The 26,730-nt window shown below is 48.9% G+C and overlaps 1 protein-coding gene across 8 annotated transcripts in view; it reads right to left on the bottom strand.

The window, feature by feature from the left end:
- pbx3b (pre-B-cell leukemia homeobox 3b) overlaps nucleotides 1-26,730 on the bottom strand; it is a 61,116-nt gene that overhangs the window by 7,860 nt on the left and 26,526 nt on the right. For 5 of the 8 annotated variants that reach the window (XM_062451664.1, XM_062451665.1, XM_062451663.1 and 2 more), the window contains 4 exons: nucleotides 6,361-6,602; nucleotides 5,021-5,211; nucleotides 3,714-3,849; nucleotides 2,804-2,833 (listed from right to left, as the gene is read on the bottom strand). In XM_062451664.1, the coding sequence (XP_062307648.1) occupies nucleotides 2,804-2,833; nucleotides 3,714-3,849; nucleotides 5,021-5,211; nucleotides 6,361-6,602 (599 nt within the window). The remainder of the gene's footprint in view (nucleotides 1-2,803; nucleotides 2,834-3,713; nucleotides 3,850-5,020; nucleotides 5,212-6,360; nucleotides 6,603-26,730) is intronic. The other 3 variants (XM_062451666.1, XM_062451668.1, XM_062451670.1) reach the window with 1 other exon arrangement.

Below are 26,730 nucleotides of genomic sequence, written 5' to 3'. Positions count from 1 at the left end.
CACAAAGCACTGCACTAAGATAGATCAAGCAAATCTTAGTGCTGGCATTTCTATCACTATGTTTTGTACAATCAAACATTTTTATATCTTTCGGATCGATATCGCCTTAGCTATTAATCGAGCAGTACTTCACAATAGATGCGAGTAGAGCCACACAATTTGCAAACCGTCTAAACAAAATACAGTTTTTTCTGTCACTTGATATTTCATCATCTTATATTAAGTGTCAAATAAATAAAGTAATAGGCTGGATTAAGTGTGCAACAGTAGAAGCTAATGAACAGAACACAGATTCGATCCATAAACTGCTCTGTTTCTGATAACGTGATTGGAATGGAAGGAAATGGAATTCCATGCAAACACCTTCATTTACCTGACATGATCAGAACCTAGTTATGTGGGACAGAGTTGCTATGACTGCATCCTGCCACTGTATGGTGTTGCAAGCCCTTAGAGTTCTTGTTCTAACACCCAGGGTATTACGAGGCCATTTCCCTGCTCTCCTCACATTTCTCTCCTGCTCACTGAACTCTGGCTCCAGTGATTCCCGGGTTCAGCTAAACATTGTGTAAATGCAGGCACCATGCTAGAGACCACAACCCAATCCACAGAACTAATTCCCTTTTATCTTGTGGTAGGCCGTGCATTTAATTGGCTGCTCTGTATAGTGAGATCCAGGTTTTCAGAGTGGATTACCTGACCTCAGCACGCAGCTTCAGAGGGAGTGGTTGTGTAATGACCACGCAACAACTCCTCCCAAGAACACGACACCAGGGTGGTTCTCAGCGACCCACGGGAGAGGCCATACGACTGGACTTAATCATTCACTAGCATTTCCACCCCATTCCGGGTCAACACACTGCTCTCGTCTTCGAAAGAGAACGCATGAAGTGTTTCAAAGATCTAAATACAACTGGTTTTGGAACGCTATCTTAACCTTTTAAGGAGTGAGTTATTTTTCCAAAACGGAAGCTAGCTAGTTTTAGTTAGCTTCCGTTACCTAGCAACCTAGCATAATACTTGTAGCAATGCTACTACCTGCTAGTGTTACTTGTTAGCCTCCTAATTGTAAATTTTGAAGCCATACTATAGCATTTGTAATATAGTTTTTGTCTATCGGAAAATAGTCGGTTGGAATGTTCAGAATCACATATGTGTGACGCTACTCCTTAACGGGAGCCTTACAGGGGATCTGCAAGGGGGTCTTTTATTATCCAGATGAAGGTGGTCTCTCTGGCTGTGCTGCTAATGCTATAAATAATAGAGGAGGGAACATGAATACTTAACACCTCAGCTCAAGACATCCTTCTGTTAAATATATAATGATCTGAAAAATTGATAAATGTCGCTCATTTGAGGATGGCAAGCTATGACCCCGGTCTGTGAGCTAAGAGTCCGAGAGTCTCTCTCTGGACAATGTGCAGGGCTGCACGTCTGTGCCGGAGGGTGGAGGGGGGAGGGGGGAGGAGGGGGGGCAGCGTTCCTTCCCAGCAACCCTGCCTGGAGATTATATCAATTATGGCCCCTGACACATTCATAAACCCCCGATACAAACCACGACCGTCCAATCCCACGCCATCGTTTGGGAGGCCAGCTGTCTTGCATGCAACCTGACAGAGTGAAATAATAAGCCTGTCTCCTGCACTTAGAGGCCCATTGCCTTGTGAAGTGAGGTAATATCTCGAACAACACCATGAGATCCCCTCACATCACGGTTACCATCGCTGGTACCAACAAACCCGTCTGCGCTGGGCGGAATAATCTCAGGATATGTTGTTGGTCACACAGTCTCACACAATTGCACACTAGTCATAAAACACCACTAATTCCAGCCTCTGTGAATACAACAGGAGCATGTAGTGCTGGGTAATGTAGGCACAGACAACAGTTTGACAACCAGCCCATTTCAGCCGGATCCCCCTGAGAAGCAGAGTAACTTCATCTCCAGGTTTCAGGCTCTGGGGCGCTCTGAGAAAAGGTACTTAGGACTTAGACTCTGCATAGAGCTCAGTCACAGCCCCTCGCTACAGTATACTCACTTAGTTACAACGAACTGAAGCACTGAGAAAGTAGTCAATATGAATGCCTGCAGTGGCCTGAGCTTTTCAAGGGGAGCCCTGCTAATGGGGTTTGAGATGACTTCAAGTGAATTCTTAAAAGCCCTATTTTTTCTCCACAGACCGTTTTTTTTCTCGTGGGAACTTGCAGCGACCTGTTTAGCGTGACTCTCAGGGAGCACTGGAGTTCCGGGTTGGATTCTCTTCAACGAACACAAAGCACACTCGAGCAGGACAAGGTGGAGAGATGGACATTACTACCGCTGCGACAAAAGTCAAAACAAAAAAAATTCAAATACAAAAAGAAAACTTGTGTGAAAGCAGTTTTTATGATGGGCGTGACGGTAAACAAAATGTGACACCATCAAAGCAAATACAGAACATGGGTTGGGTGGGTGGGTGTGTGTAATGTCATGACGTGAAATAAACACTAGCCGTCTATGAAAAGGACACAAAGTTCGATCCCTGTTAGCTTCAATCAGAAGACACAGCTACAGTAGCGCATCCTGTGGTGGATCAGCCAAGCCTGCAGTGAAGCTGCAAGACTTGTCCAGTGTTATACATTTGGGCAGTTGGGCATCAGAAGGATATCCACAAAAAGGGGGGATATCAGTCCACTGTGGTGAGGCTGGGAGGGGGTGGGGTCTGTGTGCGGTGTCGGACTGTGAAGGTGCACAATACAGAAACCAAGGGAGGGTACAGAGAATGAGAACATCAACAGTGGTGCAGGAGAAGTCAGGACATACCTGTGATACTGTGATGGTGCTCCCCACCCCCTGAAGGCAAAAAAGAATGGTCTTTTACAGTTTCTGACTCCTCATTCCTGCACTAGAAAATACCCCTCCACATCCCCTCCCCACAGACAAAAAAGAGAGAACATTAAAAGATCGATTCTTATTTTATAGATCATCAGAAATCTTACTTTAAAAATTTTGGCCAGTGGCTACAACCATGAATTACTATGTACTTACTACAAAATATGAAGCACAATGGAGAGGCAGTCAAACAAAGGCACTTGGTTTGGACGTGGGGGTTCGGTGTGAGGGGTACTATTGCCTTCAGGTTAACCCAACTAAGAGGCTTTCGGAAAAAAAAAGCGGGAGAGTCACATGAAATGACCTGGTCTTTTAAACAGCGCCACCTGCTGTTAGCTGGCAGAGTCCCTGGAAACAGGCATCTCAGCCTCACACCTGGGAGTTCCTGTTATAAGCATGGGCTGTGTATGGATTGGTGGGACTCAGTGCCAGAGACCAGACTGACAGCAGCAGTGGCCTATCAGAGCAGAGGACGTAGAGCCCTCCTGCTGACCTAGCTAGCAGGCTGGCTGAGCGGACAGCGAGGACACACATGGCGGATGGAAATGAGAAAGCAAATGGCAGGAAGGCTAGCATGGACGGCTAGCATGGACGGCTAGCATGGACGGCTAAGGAGGATCTTACTGAGTATTACCAGTATGACCCCCTCCCACCCCTCCCGCTCCCTGTGGCCTCTGCTCTGACTGACTAGCCTCACCCCGGCTGAGGTGACACCCCAACTCAATGTCAGGGTTAGGTAAGGACATTGTGCTTGAGCGGCCTAGCCGCCCCTCCAGCTGGGAGGAACTGAAGCCTGACCACCCTCCAGATCCTGAGTCTAAGACAGACGAGCGACACCCACCTGGGAGACTGTGATGCTGCACTTCTTGGCCAGCTCCTCCTTGGCCTCCTCGCTGGGGTAGGGGTTGCTGAGGTGCGAGTAGAAATACTCGTTCAAGATCTCCGTGGCCTGCTTGCTGAAGTTCCTCCGTTTCCGCCTGGGTGGTGGACAGAATGAGAGAAAGGGCCCGGGGCTTGTTAGCAAGGACCAGCATGAACTCATCCGTTTGGATCGGACAAACTGCACGATAATTTTCACACATAAATGCTGAAAATAATGAGGGATGGAGGTCTGGGAGATTCAGGAGAACAATATTGTGTCGGGCTCCCGGCACCATCCTCAACCAACACACACTTGACCATCCTTCCCCCTACCAATTTATTTCCACACATACACAAACACATTACCCCCCCACACACACACATAAACATGTAAACAAATGAAGTCTATGCCCAGTTTAATGTGGTCTGTTGGTCTCTAGATGTGTAGTCCAGGCGTGTAATGGTGCTTAGCCCGGTGGACGGCCAGGCCCTGTTGGGAGGGCAGCCAGTCGGACAGCATCTCCCTGCATTATAGAAATCAGGACATGCACAGCTGAGCACCCTTCCTGAAGTGCCACAACCCCGGGGAACTCCAGCAGGAACAAAGCTACTCTAACAAGACCCGCCCGCCTGCCTGCCTGCCCTCCCCCTCCTGCCTGCCACCCTCCCCCCCATCCCCTCTGTCCCCAGGGCCCTACTTATCATGTTATTGAGCATTCGCTTATTTTGCCTTGTTTACTGCACTTCACACGACCAAATGTACTTGTGCTTTGCTTATTTGGCTTAAGTTCCCCCGCTCTCTCTCTCTCTCTCTCTCTCTCTCTCTCTCTCTCTCTCTCTCTCTCTCTCTCTCTCTCTCTCTCTCTCTCTCTCTCTCTCTCTCTCTCTCTCTCTCTCTCTCTCTTTGTCTCTCTCTCCACACTGCTACAGTCTACCAAACTGGCGGTGATGACTGCAGCACAGAACACCTGCTGTTGACCCTCGCTTCTGCGACCACACAGGTCCAGTTTACACCCACTCTGCTTCATCCTAAATGCTCTCAGATGCTGTTTAGTGTTGAGCTAATGTATGGCACATGCGTTTAATGGAAGAGTCATGCAAAAGGCTGTGGGGTACAGAAGGGCTAAACATCCTATCCGGACGCAAATCGTTTTTGTTTTTTTGTTTTTTTTGTTCGAGGTCATGGGATAACAAAAACATACTGTCCAGAGACACACACATGTAGTCATTTAGCATACGCTCTTATCCACACGCACACACACACAACACACACACACAATCACCGACCTGGCGTCGAGGAAGCGCGAGCGCAGGATCATGACAGCCTCGCAGGTGCTCTGCTTCAGCTGCATCTGGATGGAGGAGAACTTGCGGTGGATGATGCCCACCATGCGCTCGATCTCCTTGGGGGAGATGGGTCTGGTCCTGCTCTGCTCCCTCAGCAGGTTCATCACATGGGTGGTGAACTCGTTACACGCCTGCAGGAGAAACTCACGTCACCTCAGTGTCTGAGCCAGGGAGGATCTCAGCGACCCCCGACGAGCCTGTTTACCTCAGGAAGTAACCCTGGCAACACTATGTGAAGGTTACGTCACCTCAGTGTCTGAGCCAGGGGGGATCTCAGCGACCCCCGACGAGCCTGTTTACCTCAGGAAGTAACCCTGGCAACACTTTATGTGAAGGTTACGTTACCTACCATGCAACTACATGGCACTACCAGTAGTGACAACAGTGTTGTTATTTAAGAACTGCTGTGAGAGTTACATGGTAGTTGATGGAACATTAATGTCAAGTGTTGCCAAAGTTACTTCCTGACACGTGTTTGCTGCTGGGGGTGTTTTGGGATGATTGTAAGACCTGTCCTTGTGTTCAGTGTGCCTGTTTTTCTCCGTATCTGTTTAGGCTCTGGGCACCAGGAGTGCTTCTCCAACTGCCGAGAGCTTTAACGACTGTGCAGGTGAAGTCATCTATGAATGCAAATGGTGATTTGCAATTTGGCTCTGGCACTGAGAGAGTTTAAACAGCTTTTGTTTAAACCGGTAGTTCATACATGATTAATTAGAATAACTCATTTATGGAGTGTGTGCTTTAGCTCATTACTCTGAATAAAATGTGGTAAGTATTTGAATTTAGATCATTAAAACGTGGAAACCCCCTTAAGAAAGATGCCCTCCCTCCAGACCAAGCTACTTCCTCTACACTCAGAGTGCTGAGAGGAAATTAGTCTAATTCTCTGGCGCACCGAGGCATCATGGGTAAACCTCGCGTGTCGTCCCATAATGCATCTGTGTCAGCGCAGAGCGCTGGGAGAAGGAGCCGATGGTGCTCTCGTTTCCCAGATATGACCACACTGCTCCCCAGGGCCTTGTCATGTTCCGCAACATGTTGGAGATATCGTGGTCTGTTCAGGACGTTGCAGGTGTTGTGGTTGATCCCACTGGCAACATTTCCAGACACATGAATGATAGATACCAGAAGAGATATGGACGATGAGGAGCCTGTTGAATGCCCGACCAGACGGATAGCTAGTCCCGGAAAGGTCGCAAGTTCAAATCCTCCCCTGTCCAGGGTGTTGTTTTGGATCAAAAGTATCGGGTAAATGAAATGAATCCGCGCGGGTCTCCTACCTGTTCGTATTTCTCCAGCTCCGTGTGGTAGATCTGTCTGATCTGGGTGAGTTTGGCTCTGTAGTCCGAGTGTTCGATGGAGTTGTCGGCCGCGCCCCCCGATGCTGCTGCCGCCGCCGCCGCTGCCGCCGATCCCCCGCCCTTCTCCGGGCCGGACACGCCCTCCGCCAGGAGCATGTTGTCCAGCCGCATGAGCTGGGGGTCCGGCGGGTCCTCCTCCTGGGCACCCCGGATACTCAGACCTTGGAGGAGGAGAGGGGAAGGAGGAGAGGGGGAGGAGGAGAAGGAGGAGGAGGAGAGGGGGAGGAGGAGAGGGGGAGGAGGAGAAGGAGGAGGAGGAGAGGGGGAGGAGGAGAGGGGGAGGAGGAGAAGGGGAGGAGGAGAGGGGGAGGAGGAGAGGGGGAGGAGGAGAGAGGGGGAGGAGGAGAAGGAGGAGGAGGAGAGGTGGAAGGTAAATTTAAGAAAACATATGTGTATGTGTCAATCTTTCCATTATTGCAGCAAACATGGCAACTTTAATTACAGCGCACGTATATAAAATTAGATGGAACTAAAAGTGTGGGGCGATTAGCAGCTCTGCATCCACATCTCTGGCTGGTGTGTACAGTATGACTGGTGTGGGGAGTCCCCTGTGGGCATGGACTGGCCCCCAGGCTGCCTCTCCTGTGGGTGCCTCTGTGTCGCCCAGACCCAGCCCTGCCTGTCCTGTGGGTGGCTCTGTGTCGCCCAGTCCCAGCCCTGCCTCTCCTGTGGGTGGCTCTGTGTCGCCCAGACCCAGCCCTGCCTCTCCTGTGGGTGGCTCTGTGTCGCCCAGACCCAGCCCTGCCTCTCCTGTGGGTGGCTCTGTGTCGCCAGGACCCAGCCCTGCCACTCCTGTGGGTGCCTCTGTGTCGCCCAGACCCAGCCCTGCCTCTCCTGTGGGTGGCTCTGTGTCGCCAGGACCCAGGCCTGCCTCCTCAGGGGAAACATGACAGCCACATCCATACCCTGACACACACTCAACTATGAGACAGCACTTCTCTTCTCTAAGAGGATACTAAGCCCATCTGGATAGTGCTGAACAGCGTGATGCAGAGTCTCCTGCCCATCACAGTTCAGACTTTAAAACAGGCGCACTCAGAGTCCTTTAATACACCTTGTCAGTTTATTTTTAGATCCATGATTGTTTCAGGTCTGTTGGTTCTCTTGTAGATCGGTTTGCACATTGTAATAAGGTGCAAAGTACGGTTGCCATGACCGCTGGCTCAGTAGTTCCACAGAGAAAAGAGGTCAACGTGAATAATCGATAAAGTTATACAATTCAGTCCAATTAATGGATACAAATACATCCAATCTACAGTAACTACTGTGCGCCCACTAAAACGTGAGATTAGAAGGGTTGTTTCGATTCAATAATCTCCTTGCAATTCAGGGATTTTAAACAGCTCATTAAGGCTTCATTAAGATATGACGAGCTTCTGAATTCCAGCTAAGAAGATTAGTTGCTCTGTTGTGTTGGAATAGCTTGGCAATCAGACCAGTCCCTTTACCAGACACTAAACCTCGGGCCTTGTTACAGTAAGTCAGGAAGCATTGGAGTACACACTGAAACCATCTCATTCTCTCTCTCTAACTGTATATTTTGGCCGGTTTTTCTACAAGGCGAGAAAGAAAACACTACGTTGTTTTTAGTGTCTATTCTCTTTACGGCCTAAACGGTTTCCTATTAAACACAAGTGTGACTAGCTCAAAGGTGTGGGTTTTTACCAGAGAAGAGAAATGTGCGTCGCTGTCCAGAGCAGCTTGTGTTTGTGTATTTTGGGTTTAATGGTGTGAAAGCCGAGGATAAATGTGGCCATCTTGGTTGGAGACGCTGGACGGGGGGGCCAAGTCATCCATGTGGATGATATGCATCAATAGCCCTCATCCACACCAGTATGTCTACAACATTGCACACAAAGGAGCCACTCAGGATGAGCACAGCTGAACAGTCCCTCCTCAACAACAACAACAACACACATGCACTGAGAAGCACAACAAATACATAAATCACACAATTTCTCCACCACAGTGGACGCTTTAACAAACACCCACTGATGTTATTTCTTGGTGAAGTACTTTCTTACATCGGGTGGTTTCCCTCCCAGATGAGTAGGCATGTGCTCAGTGCAGTATTTCGCATCAGGACTAGCTCAGTGTTTGAGCTGATTCCTCTGTGCTGGAGGTGGTAGTGAGGAGGTATGTTTTCCATGTCGGCTATATTAAATACAACTCTGGGACACAGTGCACATTTCCACGCCAAATCCTATGTCACTTCCACTCCACTCACTCTCTCTTCAGACAAAAACACAGCAGAGGGAAGTTACAGGGCTTTCCAGCTAAAAGGACATAAATCACTCGTTTCATTCAAACCGAATAATCACAGGCCATAAAGAGCTACTTGTCTCTCGCCACGTATTACCGCTAACTTCCTGTGAGCAATAACACAGCCATTCACAGCACAGGAAAACAGAGCGGGGCATCAGGCGGGCAACTGGTAATCCTGTTATAGAGCACACGTGTGGAGGGGCCGAGACGTTTTCATCACACACGTCCATTTCTATTTGGGAATTCTGCGGACGAAAAATGATTAGTGCCCTTGCCTGCTGCACTGCCTCCGGTTTGCCTGCAGACTCACTTAGCAACACCGGGCCTCGACACCTGGGTGCACCTGGAAACCCTTTTTTTTTTTTTTTTATACGAGCTGTCGGTCAAGCTTCTCTGTGTTTTTTGGAGGATGTTTGAACTGTGTATGATCGTGCGCTCAGATAAGAGATAAACGTCAGATCATTTTTTTAATTTGCTGTAAAGGCCATAGTCCATCTGTAGCTACACATGTATGACTGCTTGCCCTCTTAAATGATCATCCGTCCATTTAGTTTGTGGTTTTAAAACAACACACCTCTCTATTTATCTCCCTCCCTCTCCCTCCCTCCCTCCCTCCCTCCCTCCCTCCCTCCCTCCCTCCCTCCCTCCCTCCCTCCCTCCCTCCCTCTCTCTCTCTCTCTCTCTCTCTCTCTCTCTCTCTCTCTCTCTCTCTTTCTCTCTCTTTATATATATATATATACAAACACATAAATATATACCTCTTTTTGTTTGTAATCATTTCCGGTTTAGGACTGCAGTTGCCTCGTTTATCATCCCAGTTGAAGCCGTGCCTGTGATCTGCACTGCACCTCTGCTGCTCCCCTGTGCCCGCTTTATTCCGTGGGCTCAGCTGACCTTTGCCCTGCCCGCTTGTTCACTCTCATCACTGAAGTGTGAGCGGGAGAGCCATAAAGCCTGAGTCCTGCTGAGCTAATGTGTGCCGCTGGGGTTATCCACTACTGCAACCAGCACTCTGACAGGAACACAAACAGGACTATGCACACGGCCAAGCATCGCATACAACTCGGTGTCTGTTTTTTTTTAAAGTGTTACTTGACTTTGAAACGTTCGTAGGACACAAGACATTCTTCTGTGTTCTCGCTTGTCTAAATGAGAGAGTCAGATGGCCGAGCGGTGAGGGAGTCGGGCTATTAATCAGAAGGTTGCCGGTTCGATTCCTGGCTGAGATAAATGACGTTGTGTCCTTGGGCAAGGCACTTCACCCTACTTGCCTCAGGGGGAATGTCCCTGTACTTACTGTAAGTCGCTCTGGATAAGAGCGTCTGCTAAATGACGTAATGTAAATGAGCAAGAAGGTTGATCATATGGAGCAGGATGGACTGTGTGCAGGCCTGGGCGGTGCCTACTGTCTGGAGGTATCTCTGTTTTTAGCTGCGTCTGGTAAATCACGTACTGCAGCTCTGTTACTCTCACAACTTTCAAAATTCCTGTTCAATGCACTGACCCCCCACAGCTCCACTCCACTCCTCTCCCCTCCCCTCCTCTCTCCTCCACCCCTCCTCACCTTTCCTCTCCCCTCCCTCCCCTCCTCTCTCCTCCACCCCTCCTCACCTTTCCTCTCCCCTCCCTCCCCTCCTCCACCCCTCCTCACCTCCCCTCTCCCGCTCGGTGCTCCCCGCATGCAGGCCGGGCTCAGATCGACACCCTGCTCATCTAATTGCATCGACCCGCCAAGGTCTCCCAAAGCTAACTGATCGAAGCAGAATTTATTTTCTGTCAATATTTGCAAAGGTCACCTGGCAGCAGTAGCCCCCAGAGAGTGAACACTGGCTGTGCCCCCCTCAGCGCCAAAACAATGGTGAACCCTGGCTGAGGGGAGCACCTGGGAAGCGCAACACCCCCCCCCCCCACTACCACCCCCCCACTACCCCCCCTCCTAATCCACCATGTGGTTGGAAGCCAGCGCCAGAGACACACACTCCAGAGACAGCAGGCGGCTAAGAGGAGCAGGAAGACAAAGAGCGCCGTGTCACTGCCTCCTTGTTCCCTGTCTCCTCTGACTGAGCGTCATCTCTCCCCCCACACAGCCGGAGGACCAGAGAGGGCTCAGCTCAGGAAGCGGGCAATTGGATCAAATCGCTATCGAAAAAATCTATTGTTCCGGCAAATAAAACATAAAGATTCTCTTTTGTTGATGTCTTTGAAAGTCTTTTTTTTTTCGATCAAAAGCTTGGCCTACATCCACATGGCACAAAGAACAAGAGCAGGCCTGCGGGCTCTCGAAAGCATGTACAGTAATTAACATGCCATTAACACATTAATACACATTAGCTATTCCCAATGTTAATGGCAGGCTAATTATCATACCTGATCCCACACAGTGGGGAGGATAGAGCCCATTTGCCACATTTTGTTACACTTTTCTCCATTGAGTGAGCTGAAAGAAATCATGTCTAATTCAGGACCTAAATCACTCTCCCGTTTTCCCCACAGACAGAAAAAGCTGGCTCGAGCGTTTCTCTGTACGTACAGCGTGAGTGTGTGTGCACAGCCTCTCGGCTTCAAACGGCATGAGAGAGGAAAGATACACATGATATTATTATTCCATCTCTGTGAGAAGCACTTCAAAGCTGTGTGTTTCCCAATGTTTTCACTGTAAACTATAGAGGAGCGAATACGGGCGGTTCAACTCTGGGGTTGATTTTTGTGTGCCGTTTGTGAGCGTGTGTGTGTGTGTGTGAGAGAGAGAGAGAGAGAGAGAGAGAGAGAGAGAGAGAGAGCGAGAGAGAGAGAGAGAGAGAGAGAGAGAGAGAGAGAGAGAGAGAGAGAGAGAGAGAGAGAGAGAGTATGAAAAGTAGAGAGTAAAGGAGGTCAGGGAAGGGATCCTGAACTGGGGATTTCCTGTCTGCAACGATGATGCATTTCCTCCCAGTGCGGTGAGTGATAAGCCAATCAGACGCGTTGACAGTGAAGTGTTGCAGCCCCCCCAGTGCTGGGTCAAGACTTCGCTCATCACACACCACCAGTGGGGGGAGGGAGAGGGGGGGGGACACACACACCAAAAAGGGTTGGGGGGGTCAGAGAAGAAGATCCCTGTCAGTTCAGGTAGCCTTTGTCCTTCTGCAATGTTGCTCCTTCTCTCCAGGGAGGACAGGATGCTTTGACAGGGGAGTGTGTGGTGTGTAAGTATGTGTGTGTGTGTGTGTGTGTATGGGGGAGTGGGGGTGGGGTTCGGGGGGGGCGTAGGGTGAGGACCCTAGACACGCAGCTCAGGGACGTGGCAGGGGGGGATGGGCCAGGGGTGGGAACAGATAACGCAAACAAACATCTTGTAGACATTTTGCCGAGCGCACCAAAATTAATCACTGTCCCATTGTGGCACTGACATTTGTTGGGAGTGACACGCAACATGACAGACCGAGAGGAGAGGGGGGGGGGGGGGGCTGGAGGAGGAGCCGGCTCAACAAGGCCCACTGTCACATGTCATGTCTGTGTGTGTGTGTCTGTGTGTGTGTGTTTGGGTGATGTGTGTGTTTGTGTGGCCCCGTTTTGTGCGTGCGCGTGCTCTGGGTGTTTCTGTCTGCGTTTCTGTCTGCGTTTGCATTTGTGTGACGTTTTGCGCACGCGTGTGTTCCGTGTGTGTTTGCATTTGTGTGTGTTTCTGTACATGTGTGTGTGTGTGTTTGTACATGTGTGTGTGTTTGTACATGCGTGTGCCCGGCGCCCGTCTCTGCCCGCCCTGGTTACTGCCCTCTCAGCCTCCGAGCGGGCAGACGGCCAAATGGTGCGGCGGTGGCCGTCCTCGCTTGGCAGTGGAGGCCGGGCGGCGGTCAGGGAGAGCAGCCAAATGACTGGACGGGACCTCGGACACAGATCAGCACACAGAGTGACCCTGCTGGACACTTCCAGCATGGGGGCACAAGCACTGGGCCCTGTATGGGTAGACACTAGCCACAGAACGAGGAGCAGGCCACTGCAGCCAAGCTGTTTACTCGACTGGGACAGTCTAATAAAGCAGCTTTCCTGTATTCCAAACCAATCCCAATGATCGCAATGGGCGACTAATGAGATTTACGGCAAAGCCGTTATACGGGGGTCTCAATATTTTATTGCTTTTACCATATGCGGCGCATCGCTTTTTTTTTCCCCTCCCGCTCTTATTTCGTTTCATATCTCCTGTTTTGATGGTCTTAAGCCGCTAGCCTTAATCTACTGCAAAGGTAGCCTGCTTCTATATTCAGACCTCAAGCTAATAATGCAAATGTAGCACTGAAAGCCACTTATGAAATACCCAAAGGCAACGAATCTCTCCTTCTCTCGCTACGGGCTTTTCCACAGCTCTAATTAGAAGATGGAGATTGCATGAAACCAGGTCACACAGCAGGTCCTGTACACACACAGAAGCGGGCATGGTACACATCCATGCCTTCGTGCAGGCAACACATGCGTAACGCCATGCATGCCTTACACTAGAGGCGAAGGGTGAAACTCCAAATGCTATACACGTTATTAAACCCATATTTTCCAATTTTTTTGGCGAAAACAAAATGGTTTAAGCTGGAGGGTTTGTGTTTGTATGTGTGTGTGTGTGGGGTGTGTATGTGTTTGTGTGTGCGTGCGTGCGTGCGTGTGCGCAGCATAAACAATACAGCAACTTGAAGAACATAGAGCAAACCATGATCCAGTGCCAGAGAAATTATTCTTTGCAGTGACATTCCTACACCGGGGCTGACAGCTCATCATTTAGATTTGGTTGCAGAGTATCCGCACAGCCTAAAGGAGAGAGAGAGACGATTCCCTCTGAAGACCGTCTTTTATAGGCTAGAATAAGACTCGGAATTATAGATACCCACCTGAGCTAGCCCCAATTACACGAGGGCAAGACTACTGTATATCCTCCTTTGACACACACTTAAGATACCTCCATTTCTTCCTCACGGAAGAAAGAGAGAGAGAGAGAGAGATGACGGTGCTCCCCAGCCAGCTGGCGCTGCCAGCGCTCCTGACCTGGGGTGGCCACCAGCTCTGATTCAGAAGGACAGGATGTTCAGGTCAGCCAAAGTCACATGATGCACCTGAACGGAGAGCGGAGCCGCGGCAACAGCGTGGCGGTTCTGGACGGAGTCTCGGTGCCCTGATGCTACGGACTGTCTCTCCCTGCCTCTCCCCCTCTCTCCCTGTCTTTCCTTGTCTCCCCCTCTCTCCCTGTCTCTCCCTGTCTCCCCCCTCTCTCCCTGTCTCTCCCTGTCTCCCCCCTCTCTCCCTGTCTCTCCCTGTCTCCCCCTGTCTCTCCCTGTCTCCCCCCTCTCTCCCTGTCTCTCCCTGTCTCCCCCCTCTCTCCCTGTCTCTCCCTATCTCCCCCCTCTCTCCCTGTCTCTCCCTGTCTCTCCCCTCTCTCCCTGTCTCTCCCGTCTCTCCCCTCTCTCCTTGTCTCTCCCTGTCTCTCCTTGTCTCTCCCTGTCTCTCCTTGTCTCTCCCCTCTCTCCTTGTCTCTCCCTGTCTCTCCCTCTCTCTCCCCCTCTCTCCCCGTCTACAGGGGGGCTGGGCGCTGGAGGAGGAGGAGGAGCTGCAGAGATCACGTCCAGTAACCAGCAACACTATGTGACAGAAGCAGGCCAGAGAGGAGCAGAGCAGGGAGGAGCAGGGAGGAGCAGGGAGGAGCAGGGAGGAGCGGGTCCTCTCTTTGTCTACCATGAGGATCTGATCCATGGTCTCGGTCACGACAACAGAAGCAGTTCCAAAAACAGTATTTATGCCACAACAGCAAATTAGATGATAGCTAGGCAGAGAACACCTTTGCCATTTCCCATGATGCCCAGAATGATTTCCCTTCTCTCATGATCCAGCTGCTTCCTGGTGAGTGATACCCGGCTCTGAGTAGAAAAAGGATTATTTGTTTGCTAATCATTCTCAGCGTGTATTTTACACACCATGTAATGATTCTGTCTGGGGGGCGTGGCCATGGTCTATGACTCCCCCCCTCCTCCAGTTATTCAAGAAGAACCAGGCTCTTCTTTCCCTGTCACCCCTGTCATGTGGGTGAGGTCCCTCTCCACAGAACGTTCCCTAGCAGGGCTTCACCGGAGCGTGGACAACACGCCACTGAAGCAACACAATTACTCCCATGTTGCTACGGCGTACCGGGAGGGGGGGGAGGTGGGGGGGGGAGGGGGACAGAGCGAAGGGCTCCCTCTCATAATTACAGTAATTAACAGTCGGAGATTTAATTGGAAGGGAAGGCATTAACTGTAAGGACATTGTAACGGGCGCGTGTGGAGGGACCCGTAGCTGTTAAGGCCCTTTGTCTGGGCTGACTGGCTGGCTGGCTGGCTGTCTGGTTGCTGGCTGTCTGTCTGACTGGCTGGTTGCTGGTTGGCTGGCTGGTTAGCTAACTGGCTGGTTAGCTGGTTTCTGGTTGGCTGGTTAGCTGACTGGCTGGTTAGCTGGCTGGCTGGTTAGCTGACTGGCTGGTTAGCTGGTTAGCTGGCCTGCCTTTCCACGGCTTCTGAGCGTGAGAGCTGACACAACACAGCAGGGTTGAGAAGACAGGGCTTGTCACGGCTCAGACTGCAGCCAGATAATTAGGTGCCAGGTTAATGAGAGCACAGGCGCTTGATGGCATTTGGTTATTGTATGTGGGCAATTAATGACTTTGTTTTGATGTTTTTGTTGCCCACTTGTGTGGACTACACCATCCACGACACGCTTCAGGTTTGAGTGCCGTGTTTTGGGGGAGGTGAGGGCTATAGCACTGACCTTTATCTCAAAAAACAATAGTTTCGTTACAGATGTGTAGAACCCCAGATGTGCTCATCATTTCCTCATTGCGACCATGTGACCTTTTCAGGGTGTAACGCCTGCTCTCCCCACACACGCCAAGTGGACCGCGAGGTTGCAGCGTTCACAGAGAACACAAAGAGACCTTCTCACAAAGAGGTTCTTATTGGTCCATTAACTCGAACGTTTTTTGTGTTTGTGAAACATATCCTTTTATGAAACACTGCCTCTTTTATTCAATGGGATTTACCGGACAAGAATCCAGTTACCCTCTTCTTCAGCTCTGCTCTTCAGTCCAACTGCATAACACTTTCTATTTTGGAGTCTGTTGTTGGCTTGTCTGTAGTGGCCAATTAGCCTGCTGTAAGATAAATGGGCACACACAACTTTGATGTCCATCTTTTTAATAAGCTTTGGTTTAGATGACATCTATGTGAAAGGGTTCAATATTTTTCCCAGCTGGAGAGAAAAGGGGTTTTATTCAAAACTGAGAAATCATCTAAATAGCATTGGCGGTTTAGACTGTGGTGGGGATCAACACGCTCTGTGACTCTGTGACTTTGCTCGTATTTATTACCTTCTTCTGCAGATCGTATTGGACATCTTAGTTATGGAGATTAGCCAGCAAGAGATGATTTTGAAAAGCCTCTTCAAATGTGTTTTTGTAGCACAGTGACAACTTATGTGCAAATAAGAATATAGCTTCTAAATATTCAACTACGCGGTATAATCTTGGCAAAAGAAATTACTGGGCGCATAGAAATTGTATTCTGTGCGTGATATCATATGTGATAGAAACAAATTAATTCCACAAAAATTGTCTGAGAAATCCGATCAGCCATGCAATGTGATATGGCTCTGTGACCAGGCATAGTGTATGGAGTGTTTTGTGCCGAATCGCTCCAACTAGCCTGTGGACGTGGCCCTTTATACGTGTGTGTAACTCAGCCAGAAATAATGTAAATGTCTGGAGAGTCTTAAGACTGAGCATGGCTGTAAAAAAGCGGCCTGTTTCAGGCTTGTAAAACAAGTCAATAAATACAGCGGCGAAGCCGGGGCTTCTGGGCTCTCCTGGATAAAAACCGAGATCAACTGCTTTGGTTCAGCCTGGCAGAGGAGGGTGACAGGGGCATTATGTGGCCTCATCCAGTCTGACTATCACTCCCCACCAGCTAAATCATTCACCGTTACACAGCCAGGCTGCATGCGAGACGTAAACACAGCCTCCGCATGCACTGAGTGGACGACCCCAAACGGCTCGGCGTGGACAGTGGGCAAATGCACTAAATGCTGCCTACAGCTGGCACTGACCTAGGCTGGGAACGCGCTTTCGCTTTCTCTCTCTGTTTCTCTACCTCTATCTTTCTCTCTCTTCGTCTGTGTTTCTCTTGCTCTCTCTCTCTCTCTCTCTCTCTCTCTCTCTCTCTCTCTCTCTCTTTCTGACCATCACACACGTTCTGTACTTTCCCAAACAGACCACCATGACAGTCCTTCTCTCCTCTCCAGACCAGAGTACATTCTGTGTCTGCCAGGATGAGCTAGCTCTCTCTCCTGTTTGCTCTACAAATGGGAAGGTGATGACACAGACTCACCAAAATGGAAACGCCATTAGGTGGGCAAACACTCCACTAAAAAACAACGGTGTCCTTATTACAGGTGAGAGCAAAGCCATAGCTTTCGCCTTTGTCATATACTGTCAACACTTCACGAAGGCAAATATTTCAGAGACCGGCCTCACTTTGGTCTAATCTGTTTGGCAGACTCTCTTTGTCGCCACAGCTGTTATTGTCCCAGCGAGGCTTTACAAATGGGAACTATCTCTGCAAACATGTTACACTTGGTCTCCCATCTCCTTCTCTCGGCGGAGTGTACACACATGCTGTATTTCACAGGACTGTCATATTCCATGAGCCACCTATCTGATACAGTGTCACAGTATGGAGTTACCTGTTTTCATTTGCAGTACATTGCAGGTTTCAGCGGGATTATGTATTGAAGGAGTGCTACAGTGTGTGTCTAACACAATACTAGAACACATACTGCCGTGCAGCCATAGATAGGCATGAGGTGGGAGGTGTCCTAAAACACATATACGGCAGCTAGTACGAAGCTGAACTCACTTTCCCCCCTTCTCTTTTCCACTGGTAAGCAACACAAATCCCTTGGACAAAATGAAATGTATAAAACATGTGGATTTCATAAATCTCTCCTTCCTGTGTCTGGGTCAGAGATATACTGTGTTCCCTGTGACTCCCAGGGTATGGGTCTGCTCGGTTACGCACAGTCACAAGAGCTCCAGAAACACTGTCAACGGAAGCAAATGCTCCGAGGGCACAATAAGCATAAATGTAAACAAGCTCTGTTGTATAATACTATTACGTTTTCACCATGCGTTTTTACATGCCATGTTATATTTTTCCATGTATCTAATGTATTACAATTATTATATATTTTTCACCTCCAGACACTCCTGGACCTTTACATTGCAGTGTTTAGTAGAAGCACAGAAATACACATTTGTAAACAAATCCCCACTCATCCAAAGACAAACAGTTGACCCTGACAAAGGAGGCAGCTCTTCCTCAAGGTTCACTGCACGGTAGCATTTCTCTCCTTGTTCGCGATACCGCTCGAAAAAACACAACATCCCGAGTCCCGGGTACGAGGCAGAGTTAAACACCCAACTGGGACGCCTTTAACCTTGAGTCGCCTACCAAAGGTAGAGACTGCCCAGGGCTAGAGGGGGACTGGGTACCACCGCTCCCAGTGCCATGCTGCTCCACAGTGGGGGCTCCACTCGGCCAGATTGGCAAAGAAGGGTGGTGGTGGGGAGGGGGTGATGGTGGTGAGGGGGAGGGAGGTGGTGGGGAGGGGGTGATGGTGGTGGTGGGGAGGGAGGTGGTGGGGAGGGAGGTGGTGGGGAGGGGGTGATGGTGGTGAGGGGGAGGGAGGTGGTGGGGAGGGGGTGATGGTGGTGAGGGGGAGGGAGGTGGTGGGGAGGGGGTGATGGTGGTGAGGGGGAGGGAGGTGGTGGGGAGGGGGAGGGAGGTGGTGGGGAGGGAGGTAGTGGACGGGGCTTCCCATTCATCTGTGCTGGACCAGCACATCCATTTAAGTTCTCCCGCTCTCTATTTGTTTTGTTTTCCAAACGGTGCTTGTTGGCCCATCCCACTAAGCAACGAGTGCAGGAGAAATTACACACACGTTCAACCTTGGTGGAGACGGCCCTGTTATTCTGAGCATCTGCTACCAGCCTGTTCCTGAGACATTCAGGGTAATTATTTCTCTAGCTTGATTGATAATCTGTGATCATTAAAGATCAGAGGAGCTAAGAAAAGACAGTCAGTAATTATCATTGCTCTGTGACTCTCCCTGAGAAGTGAAGGACTTTGAGCATTTCTTTAAATGTGAAGCATATAAATAGTAAGCAAACAAGCTGCTGTTGTTTAGACCCAGTGTGGCTGCAAGGTCACACAGTAAGAAAGGCAATGTATTCCTATGTGTGGACATGCTGTAGCTAGCTGCACAACAACAGGAGAGAGCAGACTGCTTCTCTTCCTCGCTCGCTCAAGCTCATATTCCTTGGGCAAAACAAATAACGCAGCTGACAACCTTTGAATCACTTCAGTTCCTATTTCTGCGTACTGTATAATTTAATCATTTTCTCTGACAGTTGACGATTACTTCATCACTGTGTAATGACAGATTAAAAAGTTGTCAAATTAAATATTAAAGAGGACTGCAGGCAGTTGTGAATTTTTAAAGGAATAACACAGATTGGAGATGAAATGAGGAACCTATATGCATATTTTATGCCATAGGGAATGAATCCATATATTTTCCTCCAGGCCACCTACTTGGTAATAAAGAATCCAGAAGAGACTGTACAGAGAGGGGAAATTCCGCACAGTGGAATTAATAGCAGAGAGAAATTGCTTTCACACAATGATGTCAAAACGAATATGGCAGAGTATGATCATGTGGAATAAAGATAAGGGTTTTTCTGTTCTCCTTGAGTGAGTATTTTGCTAATAGCTTCATCATTCCCTTAAAGAATAAAGAAACCAGTCCGTTTTATGAAGCTTGAATGAGCCTCCATTGAAAGACATTAACAGCGTTTATTTTTCAATAGCAGAAAGGATCAGTGTGAGGTACCCATGTGGAACGTCTCGCGTGGGGAACAGCTCTCTTATCCATTCATGAAAAGGAAACCTGACAAGTGACAGTTACGGTATGACAATTTTTGTAAGATCCGTTTTCGAAAAGAACAACAAAGCACAAAGCGATCAGGACGAGTAAGGGTTAAGTCTTCATGAAAAGAGACGGCAGTGTTCATTCTGGGAAACAACGTCTGATCCATATTGAAACGTCCCTCGAACAAAGACATAGCATGCAGATTTCCTGTATCATATCCACGTACAGACAATGTATGGGCAAATATACTGTCGACCTTTCACCCATATTCTTTTGCGTAAAAAAATAGCACTTTTCAATGTGCAGTCAGATTCTGCGGTATAATGCATACTGCATAATACGTACAGTTGCATTGCGCATAAAGCTTTACCGTTTGAAAAAATTGTTGCGGGTCTTGTTTTAATATTTAACAGTATGTAGAACACTCTTTGGTAAAACTTCCATTATACATTGTGCATAAAGGCGAAAGTATGAAGAACCAAGTCTAAATACAAGGATTTGTTATTGTCTCATAAAGATTTCAATAAAGCTTCAGAAAGGCTTAACAATCCTCAGTTGACTGTCTTTGGTAACATTATACACTGTTCTCCTTTCAGCACCGGTTCCTTTGACACGCCCTCGTGTCCATACACACTTAGTCATGCAATAAGCATCATTGTCACAGCTCCTTCCAATCCAAATGGTCCTGCCTGCACCATCTGCAGGCTTTCCCAGGCACACCGCTCTGAGTCTGCCATAATGATGCATGACTAAGTACAGTTAAAGTGTTGCAGTCTGTTGGCAAAAAGCAGTCAAGCACTTTGCTAGAGTGTCACTATGGATAAGGGAGATAGTTGAATGTTGACATAGGATGAAAGGGAGTGACAGGCTGCTCTCTGTGTGTGTGTGTGTGTGTGTGTGCGTGCGTGACCAAGACTGCAGACGTGTGTTTGTTCATTTTTGTTTGTTAGAGAGAGAGATACAGAGAGAGAGAGAGATACCGAGAGAGAGAGAGAGAGAGAGAGAGAGAGAGGGGGAGAGAGAGAGAGAGAGAGGGAGAGGGAGAGAGAGAGAGAGAGAGAGAGAGAGAGAGAGAGGGGGAGAGAGAGAGAGAGAGAGAGAGGGAGAGGGAGAGAGAGAGAGAGAGAGAGAGAGAGAGAGAGAGAGAGAGAGAGAGAGAGAGAGAGAGAGAGAGAGAGAGAGAGAGAGAGAGAGAGAGAGAGAGAGAGAGAGAGAGAGAGAGAGAGAGAGAGAGAGAGAGAGAGAGAGAGAGAAAGATAAACAGGGAGACAGGGACAGAGAGCGAGAGACTATGACAGTGTGTGTGATCATTTGGGGGATGGGGGGGACAGTGTTGAGGGGTGTGTTGGATCTGGGACAGGGTCTGAGAGGACCACCTCTGCCAGGGGGCACCGTGCTTCCTGTCCAGCCTGGCACGACACCCTCTCCCGGCAGCAGGACCTCCTCCACACTCAGGTGGTAGGACACACACACTCATACACACACTCACTTGCACGGACACTCGCACATGCACGTGCACGCACTCGTACACACAAACACACGCTCCGGCACACAATCGCACACACAGACGCGCACACATGCGCTTACACCCACTCCAACACACACACACACACACACGAAGAACAAGCATCTAGATTTCCACAAAAGCGAGCGCAGACAACCCTCCGTTCTTATGGAACGTGCGATTTGAACACAGCCAGTCTCCCTGACACCGTATTTACAACAAACCGAAGACATCGAGTCCGAATCTGGGTTTTTCCCCAGTCGTCCCAGCGTCTCTCGTCTCAAACAGGGTTCGAGGAAGAAGCACTTCCTTTTCCAGAGCAGTGCTCATTAATGCATCTTATTTAGCCCTGGCTGGCCAGCCTGTGAGAGTGAGGCTCTTTGGAGAGCCCCTGCTGCAGCTGAGGCCTGCTCGGTTTGACAAAGCAATCAGGGGGCTGGAGGTTCACTGGGAGCACTCACACTCACACACACACACACACACACACACTCTCCCTTTCTCTCCCCCCCTGTCCTCTCTCTACAAAGCCCTGCTTTTGCCACTAGATATTCAGCTTACTGCGAATGCAAAGGAGACAAACAAATGGCCATTGTACTGTTATTTCTCCTTGCCGAGTGCCTGGTCCTTGAATGCGCCACTGTCTTCTTCACTCCTTTTGCAGAGTTTAATATCGGAGGGGCTTTCATTTAAATAATCTTCAATTCAATTTTTTCTGAAAAGGGCATTTTGTTCAAGGAATGCATGTTTCCGCCTCTTCATTCTGTCCGCGACTCTTTTCTTCACTTATTATTAATTTTTGTTCCATCCTTCGCCAGCTCTCCTCCTCTTCCTCCACAGCGCCCGGACTACATAATTGATGCAAATGCTGTCACACGTGTCAAGAGGGAGATGCTGCTCCGCTGCACCACGGTGCATCACTTTATCCTGGAACATTAACTGGGGGAGAGCGGTCCCCCCTGCACGGGTGGAAAGCCAGCTTGTCAGGGTTTCCCTCTCACAGCCATAGGAGGGACTCGCGATTGTTTCATCAAGGTGATTGAGAACAGAAAGAGTTCCCGGTGCACATTCCTGGAGCTTATGTTTAGAAGACTCGCCACATACATTATTTATGCTAACCCGCCCTTCTCCCTCCGCACTTCGGGATACATCAAGGCCTGCTTCTCAGGCGTATGCGCGGGGTTCTTTGCTATTTGCACTATATCCTTTTCCCATCAGTCCCACCGAACCATTAGACACAGGGAGGGAGTTTTTTGTGCGTGACACGGACCTGAAATTATGGATTGCTTCCGTCACGCGGGGGGGATTTCAGGCCTGATGGGAAGTCTCCGGTGATTGGTGAGTGACTAGGATGTAGTCAGACAAAACACTATTAAATCTTCAATAACGGGGCCCAGGGTTTTCTGCGGGGTGTGTTGGTTTGCGACGCAGCGGGATGTAAGCAGCGCATAACAGCGTTCCTGTCGTGGCAGCGTGGCCTAGCCCTGCTACCTATAAGGAGAGCTGCCACGGTTTGGTTTCTACAACTGAATAAAACAAGAGCCTCGTAACAAAAGAGGCCGTCAATGCAGCTCTCTGGCCAGCACCTCATTGGCTGCTCGACTTCCAGAAGAATCCCCCTGCTCCCCCTCCGCCCCCTCCTCTCCCCTCTCTGCCTTGTCCTCTGTTTGTGCCCTGGCCTGTGGTACAGATTAAGTGACTTGATCCTGCAAGCATCTGAGGAATTCGGCTCCACAGAGAGGTCATAGCAAGGCCAGGGGATAGCCTTACAGGTCCTGGCTATTAGCACATCAGCACAGGTTTCACCAGCTCAGTACAGGATGGAGCGAGACCCACAGACCTGCCATTCAACACAAGGACTGTCTTCTCATTCCTACTGTATGGTCTCTCTAATTAAAGGGATAGAAGGAATTAGACCTGTAAATCAATGATTTTTTTTCTTCTTATAAATTTCACATAATGGCATTTTTTTGCTGCTGTAAAGCTAATATAAAAAGCTACCTAAATTCACATATCTGGAGTTTGGAAAACATATTTTCTATCCTTTTGTTCTGCTCAAGTTGTTGTTTGTGAAATGCAGCAGTCAAACCCACTACACTTCTGAGCTCTGTCGGAGTACAATCTCTGTACACGGAGTCTCTTGATAGAGAAACAAAAATACTGAAATATCTAGGCCCCTAGAAAAACATTTCAACAATAATAAGCTTTCTCTGCGAGAGTCGCAAGCTCTTCTGAGGTAGGCTTTGAAGCACTTGCTATGTTGACGGCTCATTCATAGACAGAGCACGGAAAGCCTTAGCGCAGTATCGCTGTAACCTCTTGCTGTTACGGCATTAATATTTAATTGTCAGTCTGAGTAAACACTACTGTAGATACAAGAATGCCCCTAACCACACAAACACTTAAAGGCACACAGTCAACACATTTGACAAAGACTGTGCCAAAGCTCGTTCTGCCTACACACACTTCATCGGGCCACACGCTGTATTGAAGAATGCTGCTTCTGGCACATATGCATCTATTAGAGCCAGCACCATGAATGTCGCTTGGGTTTTAGTGCACGTTTATAAATATTTTGATTGGCATTGAGCGGAGAGCGAACCCCCGGGCGTGAAGAGGTGCCAGCCTGTAGCAGTGCTGTTCAGGCAGTGAAGTGCATTCCTCATCCTCAGTACCCCTGTTAAACTGCTGCACACCACTGATGCCGGTTCGCAGTTGGTTCAACTCGCAAACTTTCTTTTCGCGAAAGAACTGGTTTGCTTTCAGTTGTAGACTAATTTCAGTTGGTGCTTCTCTGGAACGTTTTGGGAGTAGAAAAAGGGGATCTCAGCGACGCTAGGTAACATTTGGTTTCCATCATTGAGCCCTGAACAAAGCCCTTTCCTACGTCAGGGCAGCCTATCACCAATGGACCATATCAGTTATATATCTAAGACTCAGACCTTCGTTGTGCAAATGAAGGCCTAAGCAGGCAGGCCCGAGGTGTACATAAGTGGTGTTGGGGTTGTGTAGAGGGAGTCCCACTCAGATCCAGGAGACACGTGAGGAGGGACACCAGCAGCCAGGAGGACATCTCTCAGCTCACTATAAATCCTCATTATTTGAAATAGCATTTTTGAAGGCTAAAGAGTGGAGTGGAGCGCGTTCTGTTCATGCTTCAGTCAGAGGCAGACATGACCAGGCACTACGGGTTAATGTAATATCACAGCTGGATGCTTCCACAAGCCTCTTAAACTGCCTATTAGTTAAACAGTCCTTCTATGCTCAACGTACGAATGTGTGCAGTAACTTAGAGAGGTTAAAGTAAAGGGAATTACCCAACCACAGAGAGGGAGTAGACGGGAGGGAGACAACTATAAAAGGTACTACGCTGTACAGTTAATGTTTAAAACATGAACATTTAGGATCAGAACCATCTAACCACAAATAATGATCTTTCTTAATGGATACACTGTGTATATTCAAAGTGTTGCCTCACCATAAAAACAATTTAGTCCTCGAAGGAAGTTAAGCTAAGTTTAGAGAGAAAGAAACTCCACGGTTCACGTAGTACGACTGGCATATCAATTAGGATTGTGAATGAGAGTGTAATTGGAAGCAACAGGAGCAGAAAGAGCCGGAAATTCATCAAGGCAAGCATGGAAAAGCACAAATGGGTCCTGAAGCGACCGCGGGAGAACTTCTCCTGCACTCGTCCACTCTGTCTACGCCAAGAATAAGACCAGCTAATCTCTGCGGCCATTACCATTAACAATTAGACCAACAACCGAACACCCATTGGTGTTCGGTTGTTGTCCTGTTTGGATAGTTATAAGAAAGTTTTTTTTGTTGTTTGGAATGTTAGGGAATTACATAGTATCTCCTGAGACAGCTGGGTAGCTCAGATCTTGTTGCCCGTCTGCACTGCAAACTAGGCCTTCCTGCGTCACAGAACCATGTGTCACAGAATGTCTGGAGAACCATTTATCTGCTAATTCAGCTGTATTAGTAAACAAGATGAAAAAGAAGTCGATCAATCTAACGGCTGTCAGATATGATCTCACTTCAGCTCATCAACAGCACTTCCTGTTTGGGAAGACAGGAAGAGAATGAAACGATGTTGGTGTTTGGGGTGTCTTATTGTCCGTCGGGTTTTAACGGGGCGGAGCCTGGCGGACAGACACCGACGGTGAGCTGGTGCCAGCGGAGCCGGACGCTCGTCCGGGGCGGCAGAGGCTCGGTGCCGGGGCAGCATCTGTGTCTCCACACGCCCGCCGTCTCCTGCCAGCCTGGCACACGGGCGCCAGCCCGCCACACAACCACCGTTGCCACGGCTCCACTGTCGCTAAACGCTACGTTCTCTCAGCCGCGGCCCTCTCTTTTCCGAGGCACAGGCTTCTCCAGCTGCAGCTTAATTTCCTGTGACTTGCCTAATTACTGTAATTAAGGATTAATTGCCATTAATTATTCACACATAAGCTCATCGCAAATCATGAGGTAAATGTCTTATGAAAGCTGCCATACAAGCCATGTATAAACACACCAGGATGCCCCGGGCGGCTGAATCGATCACCCAGCCCTCCAGTAAATCTCCACGCCACACTTAGGAAAACAGCGATAACTCTCCCAAATATCAACAGCCTAACCCAGGTGATAGAGGAATCAATCCACGTGCTTTATCTGTCTCTGACTCAGTCGTTTACTGGGTTTCCAATGGCATGTCCAGACACCTAAAACTCCTGACATCCTCCCCCCCCCCCCCCCCCCCCCCACTCGTTCTGAGAAGCTTTCAGCGTGGACACTGAGGTGATGTCAGCAAGCTTCGTTGCTAGCAACAACACACACAGATACACCCACACACACACATAAATACTTCACAGATACATATTTACCCGTGGAGTTATCAGAGCTGTGAGGATTCCCATGTGCTTCTGAGACAATAATTTTAATAGCTCATGCTTCATAAAATTAGAATAATGGCCACAATGTAAATCTGCTGAATATGAAACGTCTGTGAGGGAGCGGCATGCAAACGGTATTTACAATCAGACACTTTCACAAGGCCTTAAATCAGACGGCTGAGTTTGGCCCATCGACAGGGTGGGTAAGAGAGAGAGAGACGAAGAGAGAGAAAGAGAGAGAGAGAGAGACGAAGAGAGAGAGAGAGAGAGAGAGAGAGAGAGAGAGAGAGAGAGAGAGAGAGAGAGAGAGAGAGAGAGAGAGAGAGAGAGAGAGAGAGAGAGAAAGAAAGAAAACAGAAAAAAGACAGACTGTCTAGTCCGTCACAGTGGATCTGTGAAACCTCACGGCGACCTGACAAACTCAGTCAAAATATACAAAACTGACAATTATTTTCAGATTCCTGGCGTGGTGTCTGCAAAGAGGCCGCCTCAGCAGTGACACGACACACCACGTTCTGCTGGCCCAGGTGCTTTCCACATAAACACTTCTGAAGGAGAAGAGGGTGGAGGGGTGTGTGTTTGTGTGTTTCTGAGTGCGTGTGTGTGTGTGTGTGTGGGGGGGGGGGGGGAGGGGAGGGGAGGGCACTAATTGTGAAGCTGAGGCCGTCTGTG

The sequence above is a fragment of the Osmerus eperlanus genome, chromosome 25 (assembly GCF_963692335.1).
Source record: "Osmerus eperlanus chromosome 25, fOsmEpe2.1, whole genome shotgun sequence".
NCBI lineage: Eukaryota > Metazoa > Chordata > Actinopteri > Osmeriformes > Osmeridae > Osmerus > Osmerus eperlanus.
The sequence above is the reverse complement of the archived record's forward strand: the minus strand, read 5'-3'. Positions and strand labels throughout refer to the sequence as shown.